The 16,014-nt window shown below is 41.5% G+C and overlaps 1 protein-coding gene across 20 annotated transcripts in view; it reads right to left on the reverse strand.

Moving 5' to 3' along the window:
* Window positions 1-16,014, reverse strand: part of CDIN1 (CDAN1 interacting nuclease 1) — a 231,340-nt gene that overhangs the window by 88,962 nt on the left and 126,364 nt on the right. For 2 of the 20 annotated variants that reach the window (XM_086321993.1, XM_086321989.1), the window contains one exon: window positions 1,830-2,166. The exons of 16 other annotated variants lie outside the window; for them this stretch is intronic. In XM_086321993.1, the coding sequence (XP_086178119.1) occupies window positions 2,025-2,166 (142 nt within the window). In that variant the 3' untranslated portion in view covers window positions 1,830-2,024. Of the gene's footprint in view, window positions 1-1,829; window positions 2,167-11,776; window positions 12,705-16,014 lie in introns of those variants that run through there. 2 more of the 20 variants (XM_086322002.1, XM_086321998.1) reach the window with 1 other exon arrangement.

Below are 16,014 nucleotides of genomic sequence, written 5' to 3' on the forward strand. Positions count from 1 at the left end.
CTGTGCACACAACCAATGACTTCATTTTCACCACTTCCATAATCAATATACAGTGCTCTGAAAGTATTCCAGCCAAAACTATCAAGGACAACTGTGACAAGCTCATATTTACAAAAATAGATGATCTTTGAATTAAAAAATCCTCTGTTCTAAATAAAAAAATTTTGTATGAATTTAGAATTTATGATCACTTAAAATGCGTTATCAGCAATGCTGTTAAGACTGAATTTAAAATGGAGAGGTGGTGATGATAGCAAAGTTGCCAGATACAGAAGTGAAGGAAATGAAAAAAAGGAAAACAGAAGGAGAAGCAGGAAGGGGTTAACAAGATACCTTGTTGGTAGAATTTTTAAGAGAAAATAAGGGTGAACAAAACACTGTAGTGTTGGAGAAGACTCTTGAGAGTCCCTTGGACTGAAAGGAGATCCAACCAGTCCATCCTAAAGGAGATCAGTCCTGGGTGTTCACTGGAAGGACTGATGTTGCACCTGAAACTCCAATACTTTGGCCATCTGATGCGAAGAGTTGACTCACTGGAAAAGACTGATGCTGGGGAAGATTGAAGGCAGGAGGAGAAGGGGATGACAGAGGATGAGATGGTTGGATGGCATCACCGACTCAATGGACATGGGTTTGGGTGGACTCCGGGAGTTGATGATGGACAGGGAGGCCTAGCGTGCTATGGTTCATGGGGTCGCAAAGAGTCAGACACAACTGAGTGACTGAACTGAACTGAACTGAAAATACAGGAAGCATCTCAATGTAAGTGATTCAGTAAGAGAAGGGAGTAAACCCAATAAAGTAGAATTCACACAAATCATAAAGGTATACTAAGAATGTAAAGGAGAGGACAAGAAAAAGAAAAAAAAAAAAAGAATAAAGTGACATGTTAATAGATAACAGAATTCGTATAGAAGACTTAATTTTCATAAGAACATGACTTCCAGGGTCAATTAGAAATTAGAGGGAAAGGATGCTTACCATGGCCATTATGTATGCATATATATTTCTGTATTATGAGAAGAAGAGTCTGAGACATGAAAATTATATTCATGGCTCATTTTCCATGTTGCACATGTGTGAGAAGAGAATGAGCAACAGCAATGCAGCCTTATCACATGTACAGTTCACCCATCCCAGGGGCTGGATGACAGAAGGTGGTCAAAAATGGAAAAACGCTGTTCCTTACATATAGAGGGAGAGAAAAGAAAGAGGACAGGCATAACTTCTGTGAACAGGACTCTATCTCATCAAAAGATGGCTAGCTCTATTTCAGTCAAAGAGGCAGCAGACACCCTTAGTGGGTGCTATCAAAAGATGACCAAAGAAAGTGGCTTTCTAACAACCATAAGCTTATTATCCAATCTTTGGCCTTAATGATACAAAAAAACCTTCTCTTTTGTTGGGCAAAAAGTAGTGACTGAAAATTCCATTCGAACTCTCAGAAGGCTAGGCAAAAGACAGAGAATATATAGATGACTGTTTGAGAAACAGATACCAAAAGAAAGAAATTTTAAGGTTTCCACAGCACTCGCTCAAAAATTATTCTATTCATGTTGTTGTTTTAATTGCTAAGTAGGGTCTGACTCTTTTGTGAACCATGGACTGTAGCCCACCAGGCTCCATCTGTCCATGGGGTTTCCCAGGCAAAAATCTCGGGGTGGGTCATGATTTCCTTCTCTAGGGGATCTTCCTGACCCAGAGAATCAAACCCACGTCTCCTGCAGGTGGTTTCTTGACCACTGAGCCACCAGGGAAGCCCATTCTATTCATAGTTAATGCTTAAGAAGATTTGCTTAGGATGATAATGAAGTCTAAAATAGCATCAGTAAGATTACAAGGCTAATGTTAAACAAGACAAACTGGTTTACAGTGTGTTAAATTCTGTTAAAAATCATAATTGAGAAAACATGTACTTGGAGCCATGATGAGGTAACAGGGACTACATTTATCTTCCTGCTGGAAATACCTAAAAAACAAACAAACAAAATAGCTAACAATAGACATCAACCAGTGATGGACAGTCACCCCTGAATGATGGGCAAGGAAAGAGGCAAGCACTTTGATTTCCCAACTTGCTGCCTGGAGAACGTTTCCGTGCTACAATGTTGGGAGGAAGAACCTCGGTGAAGTCCAGGAGTCTCTTTCAGAGTTGAGAAGAAGAAACTGGGAAAATGGGAAGACCAGGCAATTAAAATTTGTCATAAAAGAAGTATCAATAATTTTAAAAGGATTCAAGTTTGTTTCTGACTTTAATGAAATTAAATTAATAACCAATAACAGAAAGACATGTGAACAAGTTCCAAATATTTGGAAACAAAACAGAGCATTCTTTTAAAGAGACTGTGAGTCAAAGAAGAAATAAAAATAAAGTATTTGGAAAACAAAATGGAGAAAGAAAAAAAAAGGAAAATATTTGGAACCAAATAAAAATACAACATATAATATTTTCTGCAATACAGCTAAAGCAGTACTTTGAGGCGATTTTAGCACTAAATTGCCTTTACTGGTAAAAGAGAATGATTTCAAATAAATAACCTCAGGCTCCATCTTAGAAAACTAGAAACAAAAAAGAGCAAATAGAAGCTAAAATAGGGAACAGTAACAATCAGATTAAAAATCAATGAAAAAGACAAAAGAAAACCAACAGGAAAAAGTCAGTAAAACAAAATATTCATTTTTTCAGAAGGCCAATAAAATTGATAAAGCTCTAGGCAGATAGATCTGGAAAAGTAGACAAAATTATCAACATCAGGAATGAATAAGGTGACACCACTCCAGATTCTACAGCTATTAAAAGAATATGGGAGCATTCTCAGCAAGTTTATACTAATATATTCCACAACTTAAATAAAATGAATAAACTCTTTAAAAGGCACAAAGTACCAAAGTTCACTCAAGAAAAAAATAGATAACCTGAATCCCTATATCAATCAATTTTAGTCAGTTTAAAATCTTCCCACAAAAAATATCCCCAGATCATTTGACTGGGAGTAGTCATGTATGGATATGAGAGTTGGATTATGAAGAAAGCTGAGTGTTGAAGAATTGATGCTTTTGAACTGTGGTGTTGGAGAAGACTCTTGAGAGTCCCTTGAATTGCAAGGAGATCCAACCAGTCCATCCTAAAGGAGATCAGTCCTGGGTGTTCATTGGAAGGACTGATGTTGAAGCTGAAACTCCAATACTTTGGCCACCTCATGCGAAGAGCTGACTCATTGGAAAAGACTCGGATGCTGGGAGGGATTGGGGGCAGGAGGAGAAGGGGACAACAGAGGATGAGATGTCTGGATGGCATCACCGACTCGATGGACACGAGTTTGAGTAAACTCCAGGAGATGGTGATGGACAGGGAGGCTGGCGTGGTGCAGTCCATGGAGTCACAGAGTCGGACATGATTGAGCGACTGCCCTGAACTGAACCCAATAGTTAATGAAGAAATAACAATTCTACACAAACTTTTCCAGAAAATCAAGAAAGGACTACTTCCCAACTCATACTATAAGGCTACCATAGTGCCAAAACCAGGCAAAGAGTTTAGAAGAAAGAGTAAATCACTGACAAATCTCTCTCATGAAAGCAGATGTAAAATTTCTTAATGAATTTTTAGCAAATCAAATATCATCAGTTTATCATCAGTTCAGTTGCTCAGTTGCATCTAACTCTGTGATCCCATGGACTGCAAACACCAGGCCTCCCTGTCCATCACCAGCTCCCAGAGCTTGCTCAAACTCATGTCCATCGAGTTGGTGATGCCATCCAACCATCTCATCTTCTGTTGTCCCCTTCTCCTCCTACCTTCAGTCTTCAATCTCAGCATCAGGGTCTTTTCCAATGAGTCAGTTCTTCACATCAGGTGGCCAAAGTATTGGAGTTTCAGCTTCAACATCAGTCCTTCCAATGAATATTCAGGACTGATTTCCTTTAGGATGGACTGGTTGGATCTCCTTGCAGTCCAAGGGACTCTCAAGAGTCTTCTCCAGCACCACAGTTCAAAAGCATAAATTCTTCAGCACTCAGCTTTCTTTATGGCCTACTCTCACATCCATACATGACTGCTGAAAAAAACCATAGCTTTGACTAGACAGACCTTTGTTGGCAAAGTAATATCTCTGCTTTTTAATATGCTATCTAGGTTGGTCATAGCTTTTCTTCAAAGGAGCAAGTGCCCTTTTAATTTCAAGGCTGCAGTAACCATCTGCAGTGATTTTGGAACCCATAAAAATAGTTTCTCACCGTTTTCACTGTTTCCCCATCTATTTGCCATGAAGTAATGGGATTGGATGCCATGATCTTAGTTTTCTGAATGTTGGTTTTAAGCCAGCTTTTCATTCTCCTCTTTCACTTTCAATAAGAGACTCTTCAGTTCCTCTTTACTTTCTGCCATAAGGGTGGTGTCATCTGCATGTCTGAGGTTATTGATATTTCTCCTGGCAATCTTGATTCCAGCTTGTGTTTCATCCAGCCCGGCATTTCTCATGATGTACTCTGCATATAAGTTAAATAAGCAGGGTGACAATATACAGCCTTAATGTACTCCTTTCCCAATCTGGAACAGGTCTGTTGTTCCATGTCTGGTTCTAACTGTCACTTCTTGACCTGCACACAGATTTCTCAGGAGGCAGGTCAGGTAGTCTGGTATTCCCATCTCTTTAAGAATTTTCCAGTTAGCTGTGATCCACACAGTCAAAAGCTTTAGTGTAGTCAACAAAGGAGAAGTAGATGTTTTTCTGGAACTCTCTTGCTTTTTTGATGATCCAATGGATGTTGGCAATTTGATCTCTGGTTCCTCTGCCCTTTCTAAAACCAGCTTGAACATCTAGAAGTTCACGGTTCACATACTGTTGAAGCCTGGCTTGGAGAATTCTGAGCATTACTTTGCTAGCCTATGAGATGAATGCAATTGTGCAGTAGTTTGAGGATTCTTTGGCATTGCCCTTCTTTGGGATTGGAATGAAAGCTGACCTTTTCCAGTCCTGTGGCCACTGCTGAGTTTTCCAAATTTGCTGATATATTGAGTGCAGCACTTTCACAGCATCATCTTTTAGAATTTCAAAAAGCTCAGCTGGAATTCCATCACTTCCACTAGCTTTGTTCATAGTGATGCTTCCTGAGGCCCACTTGACTTCACATTCCAGGATGTCTGGCTCTAAGTGAGTGATCACACCATCGTGCTTATCTGGTCATGAAGACATTTTGCTGGGATTGAAGATTGAAGGCAGGAGGAGAAGGGGACAACAGAGGGTGAGATGGTTGGATGGCATCACCGACTCAATGGACATGAGTTTGAGCAAGCTCTGGGAGCTGGTGATGGACAGGGAGGCCTGGTGTGCTGCAGTCCTTTCAGTCACAAAGAGTCGGACATGAGTGAGTGACTGAACTGAACCACATATCAAACCTTTTCTTAATATCTTCTGCTTCTGTTAGGTCCATACCATTTCTGTCCTTTATTGTGCCCATCTTTGCATGAAACATTCCCTTGGTATCTTTGATTTTCTTGAAGAGATCTCTAGTCTTTCCCATTCTATTGTTTTCCTCTATTACTTTGCATTGATCATTGAGGAAGGCTTTATCTCTCTTTGCTATTCTTTGGAATTCTGCATTCAGATGGGGATATCTTTACTTTTTCTTCTTTGCCTTTAGCTTCTCTTCTTTTCTCAGTTATTTGTAAGGCCTCCTCAGACAACCATTTTGCCTTTTTGCATTTCCTTTTCTTGGGGATGGTCTTGATCACTGTCTCCTGTAAAATGTCACGAACCTCCATCCATAGTTCTTTAGGTACTGTCTATCAGATCGAATCCCTTGAATCCGTTTGTCACTTTCACTCTATAATTGTAAAGGATTTGATTTGGGTCATATCTCTTGAATGGTCTAGTGGTTTTTCCTACTGTCTTCAATTTAAGTCTGAATTTGGCAATAAGCAGTTCATGATTTGAGCCATGGTTAGCTCCTGGTCTTGTTTTTGCTGACTGTATGCTGCTGCTGCTGCTGCTAAGTCGCTTCAGTTATGTCTGACTCTGTGCGACCCCATAGATGGCAGCCCACCGGGCTCCCCTCGTCCCTGGGATTCTCCAGGCAGGAACACTGGAGTGGGTTGCCATTTCCTTCTCCAACGCATGAAAGTGAAAAGTGAAAGTGAAGTCGCTCAGTCGTGTCCAACTCTTAGCAACCCCATGGACTTCAGCCTACCGGGCTCCTCTGTCCATGGGGTTTTCCAGGCAAGAGTCCTGGAGTAGGGTGCCATCACCTTCTCCTTGCTGACTGTATAGAGCTTCTCCATCTTTGGCTGCAAAGAATTTAATCAGTTTGATTTAGATGTCAACCACCTGGTGATGTCCATCTGTAGGGTCATCTCTTGTGTTGTTGGTAGAGAGTGTTTGCTATGACCAGTGCTTTCTCTTGGCAAAACTCTGTTAGCCTTTGCCCTGCTTCATTTTGTACTCCAAGGCCAAACTTGCCTGTTACTCCAGGTATCTTCTGATTTCCTACTTTTGCAATCTGGTCCCCTATGATGAAAAGAACATCTGTTTGGATGTTTGTTAACATCTTCTGTTAATTCTAGAAGGTCTTGTAGGTCTTCATATAACTGTTCAACTTCAGCTTCTTCGGTATTAGTGGTTGGGGCATAGACTTGGATTACTGTGATATTGAATGGTTTGCCTTGGAAACGAACCGAGATCATTCTGTCGTTTTTGAGATTGCACCCATGTACTGCATATTGGACTCTTTTGTTGACGATGAGGGCTACTCCATTTCTTCTAAGGGGTTCTTGCCCACAGTAGTAGATATAATGGTCATCTGAATTAAATTCACCCATTCAAGTCCATTTTAGTTCACTGATTCCTAAAATATCAATGTTCACTCTTGCCATCTCCTGTTTGACCACTTCTAATTTGCCTTGATTCATGGACCTAACATTCCAGGTTCCTATGCAATATTGCTCTTTTCAGCATCAGACTTTACTTCCATCACCAATCACATCCACAGCTGGACATTGTTTTCACTTTGGCTCCATCTCTTCATTCTTTCTGAGTTATTTCTCTACTCTACTCCAGTTGCATATTGGGCATCTTGACCTGGGGAGTTCATCTTTCAGTGTCATATTTTTTTTGCCTTTTCATACTGTTCATGGGGTTCTCAAGGCAAGAATACTGAAGTGGTTTGCCATTCCCTTCTCCAGCGGACCACGTTTTGTCAGAACTCTCCACCATGACCTGTCCGTCTTGGGTGGCCCTACACGGCATGGCTCATAGTTTCACTGAGTTAGACAGGACCGTGGTCCATGTGATCAGTTCCGTTAGTTTTCTGAGATTGTGGTTTTCATTGTCTGCTCTCTGATGAATGAAGATAAGAGGCTTATGTAAGTTTCCTGAAGGGAGAGACTAAACTGGGTCTTGTTCTGATGGGCGGGGCCAGGCTCAGTAAATCTTTAATCAAATTTTCTGTTGAAGGGCTGGGCTGTTTCCCCTCCCTATTGTTTGGACTCCTGGACACTCACAGACAAGTCTGGCTCCATCTCCCACTCACCTCCAAAGTCAAATTCCCTGGGGGTTCTCAGTCCCTTTGCTGGATCCCCAGGTTGGGAAATCTGTTGCGTGTCCTGGAACTTTCTTCACAGTGCAAGAATTTCTTTGGTATAATTGTTCTGCAATTTGTGGGTCATCTGCTCGGTATCTCTGTGGAGGGGCTAATGGTGACCTCTTCCAAGAGGGCTTATGCCACAGGCTGGGTAACCCAGGCCTGCTGCAGCCAGAGCCCCTGTCCCTGGGGCAAGTCACTGCTGACCCATGCCTCCGCAGGAGACATTCAAACACTCGAAGGCAAGCCTGGCTCAGTCTCTGTGGGGCCTCTGGGTCCTGGTGCGCACAAGGTCTTGTTTGAGCCCTCTGAGCATTTCTGGCAGGTCTGGGGTTTGATTCTAAATGTGACTTCACTCCTCCTACCGTCTTGTAGGGGCTTCTCCTTTGGCCTTGGACGTGGGGTATCACTATTCTGACAAGATGGCAGAGTAGAAGAACGTGTGCTCATCTTCTCCTGAGAGAACTTTTGATTTGTGGTAATCCTTCGGAAACATACGTGACTCATATTAACTCTATCATAATAGTTTAGCAAGAAGAGTCATCCTTTCTACAATTCTTAAGTCCCTGGATTTGGAAAACTGGTCAACCAACCAAAAAGAAAAAATCTTGCATATATCTGAAGACAACAATCAGACATCTTTCTGAGGAACTGCAATTCATTCATATTTCTTTATAAGTCTATTTTTTCCCTTTAATTCTTTAACTCATACCAGTTTCCTCAACCACCATCTCCTTACTGCAAATATCACTTCAGCAGCCTAAGACAACATTTCTAGTGTTCATTCAGCTTTGTATTTAAAGTCAACACTGAAAACAATTAACAATGGCAGAAAACATGAATTCCCTCATGGGGAAAGTTCTTACTATTCACATTCCAAATGCAAAAAAAAAAGGTATGTTATGAAAACTCAAAGTACTATATACACAGAAGACACTTCCTTCACTTTAAAAAAAATATTTCAAGGTTACTCCAGCTAATACAATGTCAAGTATTGTTTGGAGCAAGGAGACATCAGTATCTCACAACCAGCTCCACTCTAAGAAATGGAAAAGCAAATTATTATATTTTACCTTTAGAGAGGCCTTCTGCAGTACATTTGCTAATTATTAGTCAATCTGTCTCTTGTTGCTGCTGAGGACTGCTTGTTAGTATACAGCAGCGGTGCTTTCTGAGGCTGCTGTAATTGAAGGTTTCCAAAAGCATCTATAACTGAGGCTCATTCTCCAACTTGAGACAGATGTGTTGTTAACAAGACTGAAATAACTGGAAATCTGTGATTTGGCTAATTGCAGGCTTCCTGGAAGTATCTTCATAAAAAAAAAACAAAAAACAAAAAAACACTTTGGCCATCCTCTGAAAAATACCTTCCTTGAGTCTAACTGCTGGGCAGCCCCATTCTAAATGCCTCACCTCTCAGGTTAGCACAGACCAGAGAAAGCAATCAGTAAACCATTGAGTAGATAACCAATCTTTAAAAAAATACTTAGAGGTAAGAACTAAAGTCAAATCAATTCTTGTGGCAGAGGTATTAGCTTAGCATTGCCTCTAGGAGAGTAGACTTTCTGGAGCCAAAGGTTCAAAAATCCCACAGATGGAACTCAGCTCTTCATCTTTTCAGGTAGACATAAATATGATCAAGACTTCATTTCCTCTGGTACTCATCTCCCCTCATATCCTAATACCAGCAAAGAAATGACTTTGGAAGACAAATATACTTGCTTACTTTGATACTTTCCTTTAGACCCAGTCAAGAGGGGTCCATAGCCTAGACCCAAACTTTAGAGGATTCTGCTCTGGCCTCCTCTGGTTGAACCCCAGCCCAGGGCTTCCCTGGTGGTTCAGATGGTAAAGAATCTGCCTGCAATATGTGATACCCAATTTTGGGTTGGGAAGATCCCTGGAGAAGGGAATGGCTACCCACTGCAGTATTCTTGCCTAGAGAGTTCCCTGGACAGAGGAGCCTGGCAGGCTACAGTCCATGCGGTCACAAAGAGTAGGACACAACTAAGGGACTAACACATACACACGCACACACACACACACACACACACACACACAAACACACATAAGGTGTGAAGAGTCTGTGCAGCAAAGGGAACATCTTCACCTGATGTCTCTCCCCGCCAATACCTTTCTAGGCCACACTCTTTGTTACCAGGGACCCCAGAACTTCCTGATTGAAGAGCTCTGAGATCACTCCTGGAGCCTGCCTTTTTGATAAGAGGGCAGACCACCAGAGTGTGCACCTCTGGCCTGAGAGATGACCAAGAGCAGAAGTTTGTGGAAAGGTACATGGAACTTGGATGTGCAGGCTGGGCTGTGCTTGAAACTTCCCAGGTGTAGGATGGAGCCTAAGTGTTAGTGGTAGCTTCTCAGTCATGTCTGACTCTTTGCAACCCTATGGACTGTAGCCCGCCAGGCTCCTCTGTCTATGGAATTCTCCAGGCAAGAATACTGGAGTGGGTAGCTGTTCCCTTCTCCAAGGGATCTTCTCGATCCAGGAATTGAACCCAGGCTTCCTGCATAGAACTCAGATGCTTTACCATCTAAGCCATCAGGGAAATCCCAGGATGGAGACAAAAGTGATAAGAAAAGGGAGATGGGCTATGCAGTGGGGCCACTTCTGTCTACACTGCCACCTGCAGCATGATCTCCAAGGAGTCTAGGAATTCTTAATGCAAATCAGAATTTCCAGATCTTCATGCAGGATAAAGTCTCAGATATGCAGATGACACCACCCTTATGGCAGAAAGTGAAGAGGAACTAAAAAGCCTCTTGATGAAGGTGAAAGAGGAGAGTGAAAAAGTTGGCTTAAAGCTCAACATTCAGAAAACGAAGATCATGGCATCTGGTCCCATCACTTCATGGCAAATAGATGAGGAAACAGTGGAAACAGTGTCAGACTTTTATTTTTGGGGGCTCCAAAATCACTGCAGATGGTGACTGCAGCCACGAAATTAAAAGACGCTTACTCCTTGGAAGGAAAATTATGACCAACCTAGACAGTATATAGAAAAGCAGAGACATTACTTTGCCAACAAAGGTCCGTCTAGTCAAAGCTCTGGTTTTTCCAGTAGTCATGTATGGATGTGAGTTGGACTGTGAAGAAAGCTGAGCACCAAAGAATTGATGCTTCTGAACTGTGGTGTTGGAGAAGACTCTTGACAGTCCCTTGGACTGCAAGGAGATCCAACCAGTCCATTCTGAAGGAGATCAGCCCTGGGATTTCTTTGGAAGGACTGATGCTAAAGCTGAAACTCCAGTACTTTGGCCACCTCATGCGAAGAGTTGACTCATTGGAAAAGACTCTGATGCTGGGAGGGATTGGGGGCGGGAGGAGAAGGGGACGACAGAGGATGAGATGGCTGGATGGCATCGCCGACTCGATGGATGTGAGTCTGAGTGAACTCCGGGAGTTGGTGATGGACAGGGAGGCCTGGTGTGCTGCAATTCATGGGGTCTCAAAGAGTCGGACACAACTGAGCGACTGAACTGAACTGAGCTTGAAACATAACCCTAAATATTTGGGCACATTGTACATAGGTCTCTATTCTTATGTTCATAAGTCTCTATTCCTACTCTTGGATTTTTAAGGCATTTCATGTCAAATCTCAAATGAGATACCTACCTTGCTGAAGTTTTGTGAAAGCAAGTAATCAATCTAAGATTAAAAGCATGTGCCTAAAAAACTTCATAGTATTTACCATGTAGTTATTGGTTATTTTCTATTTTAAAACTGTATATAAGTAAACATGCTATAGTTCATGGTAAACATCTGCAAAAGTCTATACATCTGGAAAGCCTATAAAAGTTTTCTAGAAAAATGAAGCATTTTCCTCCCCATACTTAGAGTGGCATTCTTAAAGAAAAAATTTGGCCCTGTTGTGTTTTTATTTTTTCTTTCTTGCCATGCCATGCAGCAAGAAAGATCTTAGTTCCCTGACCAGGGATTAAACCCATGCTTCTTGCAGTGGAGCTCCAAACACTGGATCATGAGGGAAGTCCTCCTTTTGCGTTTTAATGTCACAATGTCTAACACAATTTTTACTGGTTGATTCAAAATGTTGTTGTCTGTTATGCATCAGAAAATTCATTCATATACTCATTTGTTCAATAAATATCTATGACCACCTACTGGCAGCTATGTGCCAGGCATCCCACCGGCTTCTGGACATTTGACAATGGATAAAACAGATAAGACCGAACTCAATATATTAACTGGAGGAGGGTGATAAGTAAACAAGCAATTACAATATTTGACAAATGCTATGAAATTATTAGGCAAACACAGGAGGGGCACTGAACCCAGTCTTGAACTACAGGAAGGTTTCCCAACGACATGTCAGTCAGGCTGAGTGCTGAAGTGAGCCAAGTAGGAGTTTATCTAGCAGAAAAGGAAATTAAAATATCTGCTGAGAAGATTTCTACATTCCATCAGACCATGATACTCTGGAGAAAGAGACAGAGGAGAGTACATCTGTTGATTGCCAAGCAATGTGAAAGTGATTTGTATGTATTAAACAACTGATCTTCACAACAGTATGTGAAGAAGGTATTATTAACCCCATTATATTGAGGAAGAAAAATAAAGGCTCAGGGAGGTTAAGCAAGCTGTTTCCAGGAATGGATCCAGAGAGTGGCAAGGCCTGGCTTCAAACCCAAGAACAGGATAGATTTCTCCCATTACATCAAGGATCGTTGAATTGGAAAATCATGTTCAAACAAAACTTTGCCTTATTCTTCCCAGTCAGTAAGCTTAGATCTTCTTTGAGAGAAGTAGAGAGGTATTAGCTACCAAGTGCACTTTGGTTTTAAAAAGACTCCACTGATGGCAGTGTGTCAGAATGTGCCCAGAATGGCCGGGGACTGGGCTGAGCTTACAAATGAGATTTCTGTGTTCCTGACTCGGTGCTGTTGGGCATGGTTCCTGTGCCGTATGGTTGCATGTGGCTCTTCGTAATTTAGGTTCATCAGTGTTTTCATCCAAACTGACCCATTTTATCTTCAACCACTCAAGTGAGCCTAGGGTGTCTGCTTCTGCTTCTTTGAAAGGCCACAAGTTAGAACCCATGTGTATTCTGGCCTCAGACTATAGAGTTAGTTTCTTCTTTATCTGTCATCATCTGAAAATGAAAATGCTATTAGTAATGTAGGTCAAATTGTCAAAGAACCCACCTCTTGACTAGAATAGTAGGATGAGAGGGCATATTTTTTTGTTGTCAACTGCATAAATTTGTATATATATGTAGTCTGAAATATTCTGATATACATATATATACATATACACACATATATATACACACACACTGATATATGTAAATATACATGTATTTTCTATGCAACTGTATACATAGCCCTATATAATTTGGGGCTCTATTATGGCCCAAATGCTGCTTCTCAGAGGCAGTCTTTAAACCCCACAGAAGTGGGGACTGTAGAGTTCTAAGGAGCTCGTTAATCAAGGTTCATACCCGGGATGAGGGCCTACTTGCCGGAAAGGCAGGTCAAGTTCTATACTTAATCTGATTTTAGAGAAGGTGCCTATTGCAAAATTTAAATTTTGTTTGAAGTGAATTAAGATAGAAAAAATTCTTGAAGTTTTGATTATAAAAGAATGAGCTGCACACATGTAGTAATTAGAAACAGCAACACAAAAGGTAAAGCTCTTTCAAACCAAGTAAATTTGTGTTTAAATGTTTCTAACTACAGTCTTACTCATTCCCTCAGATAAGGGTAAATTTTATGAAGAAAAAAGTAAAGCTGATTGAGGAGAGAAATGACTGAGGGGGACGCCATCTAGACTGGGTGGCTGGGGAAGGTCCCCTTGAAGAAGGAAATTTGAGCAGACAGCTGAATGGCATCGTAAAGGGCAAGCTACGTGGAGAGCCAAGTGAAGACAGTTCCAAGCCGAAGGATTAGCCAGAGTGAGGGTCTTGAAGTAGAAACAAGCAGCGTAGATTCAAGAAAGATGGAGAAAGCTGCCAAGGAAGTTTAAGAGACAGAGAGAACTCTAGGTGAAGGGAGAGCACAGGTGTGGCCAGGACTGAGGTGAGAGGCAGTTCATACAGGGCTCTGAATGTCATGGTAGAGAGTTTGGATTGTATTTTTTTTTTTAATTTTTTATTGTAAATATTTGCTTCACAGTATTGTATTGGTTTCTGCCATACACCAACATGAATCAGTCACAGGTGTACATGTGTCCCTCCCTCTTGAACCTCCCTCCTCATCTCCCTCTAGGATATCAGTTGCATTTTAAATGTGGTGGGAAGCCACTGAAGAGTGTTAAGCAGGGAAGTGACACAATCTTCCGAGAGTCACTCTGCCTAGGGTATGAAACTCTGACCGCAGGCGTACAAGTGCTGACGTAAGAAGACCAGTTTTGGAAACTGTGGTAATAGTCCGAGAGAAGATGACAGACAGTGAGGCAACAGCAGGCGTGGTGGGGACACACGGCGAGATCTGTGGTGAAGGCAGGGCTGAATGGACCTGCCAGTGAATTGCTGATGATACTTGGGGTTTTGGGCTTGAGTATTGGGAGAGATTGTGATGGCACTCATTGAGAGGCTAATAAGCTTGAGGAGAAAAGTCAGGAGTTTAATTTTGGATATGTAAAGTCTGAGATATTAATTAGGTATCCAGGAGGCGATACTGAGCAGACAGATGCTTAGACAAACAAATGTGTACTAGGGGGAAAGTCTTAGGGCTGGGGATGAAAGTTAGAGATAGCAGCACGAGATGAAATAGAAAGCCACTGTCTCTGGTGAGATCTCCAGGGAACACCCAGGAACTATGCAGACAGAAGAGGGAGGAGGGTGAGCGCTGAGTTCCAGGGCCTTCAAGCCTAGAGCTGGGAAGAGGGCGAAGAACCAGAAAAGGAGAAAGAATACACAAGGTGGAAGTCAGGGAAAAAAATCTCAGAAGAATGTCTCTTGGAAGCTAAAAATGAACAAAAAAAAGCTTTAACAAAGAGGGAGGGTGTGGTCAACTTTGTCAGGAGTTGCTTATAGGGTGAGTAAGAATATCAATTTACATAAAAAGAAAACTCAGAGAAATATTACACTAAACTTCAGGGCTCTGCAGTTATTTACATAGAAAAATAGGCTTAGACAAGATTACGATTTTTCAAACATTAACTGAACAGTCTTATCATAGGATCCAATGTTAAAAATAGGGTGACAATTCTGATAATCATTTCGTGATGTATGTATGTCAAATTATTATGCTATATATACACCTTAAATTTACACAGGGCTGTATGGCAATTATATCTCAAGAAAACTGGAAGAAAATCTAAGAACAGTGTGACATTAGATAACAGTTTTATGTTGACTAGAGGCTTATTCGGAGAAGGCAATGGCACCCCACTCTAGTACTCTTGCCTGGAAAATCCCATGGACGGAGGAGCCTGGTAGGCTGCAGTCCATGGGGTCGCTAAGAGTTGGACACGACTGAGAGACTTCACTTTCACTTTTTACTTTCATGCATTGGAGAAGGAAATGGCAACCCACTCCAGTGTTCTTGCCTGGAGAATCCCAGGGGCGGCAGAGCCTGGTGGGCTGCCGTCTACGGGGTCACACAGAGTCGGACACAACTGAAGCGACTTAGCAGCAGCAGCAGCAGCAGCAGCAGAGGCTTATTACACAAATAAAGCCATTAGCCCAAACTGCAACCAATACCCTCTTGAAAGGTTACCTACAGATGGGAGAGACAATTTCTTCCAACTCTGAGGAATTTTAGCAACTGCTGTTGAGGTGTGTTGAGGTGAAAATATGAAAAAATGTAGGATTCCCAAACTTTGGTCAATGGGCTAAGTTTTTCTTCAGTCAAAACGCCCCATCACTGACAAGTCTTACTTACAAGTAAATGCCTCTATGTTCCACATTGAATGTCAGTATGACCTGCTTTTCTTGGCCTCTCTGCAGACATGTGGTGAACCAGTGACTTCTGTGTAGAGCATTTCCCTCTTGAATAATCTGGCTTCCCCTTACCACATAACGCATACATTCAAAGAAAGTGTTTAAGAAACACAAGCCAACAGTAGTAATTGTAGCAAAGGTAGTAACCATATAAATAAAACATCATTAAAATTTAAAAAGCAGCATGCAACAAAATAATCCAAAATTTTGTCCAAATCAAACTATTAAATCATCCACTGCTCTGAACCCTCTCCAGCCATGTGAATAATCCATAGTTTATCATACAGGTGATTTGATTATTTTAATCAGCCTCTAAAATGGTGAGGGCTGAGCACAGAGTAGACAACAGCTGAGTTGTTTTAGAATGAAGACATGCCTTTAGAATTTTTAAGTAAGCTTCACTATTTTGGATTCAAATTCTAATTGTTTCTCATAAAAGGCTTGACCAGTACCAAAGTGGGAAGACAGTCTTGATGCAAAATGATTCAGTTTAGCAGTTAAAAAAAAAAAAAAAATC

Source organism: Bos grunniens, chromosome 10, assembly GCF_055505025.1.
Source record: "Bos grunniens cultivar Pamir isolate PY7600 chromosome 10, Bosgru_T2T1.0, whole genome shotgun sequence".
In the NCBI taxonomy this organism is placed as follows: Eukaryota; Metazoa; Chordata; class Mammalia; order Artiodactyla; family Bovidae; genus Bos; species Bos grunniens.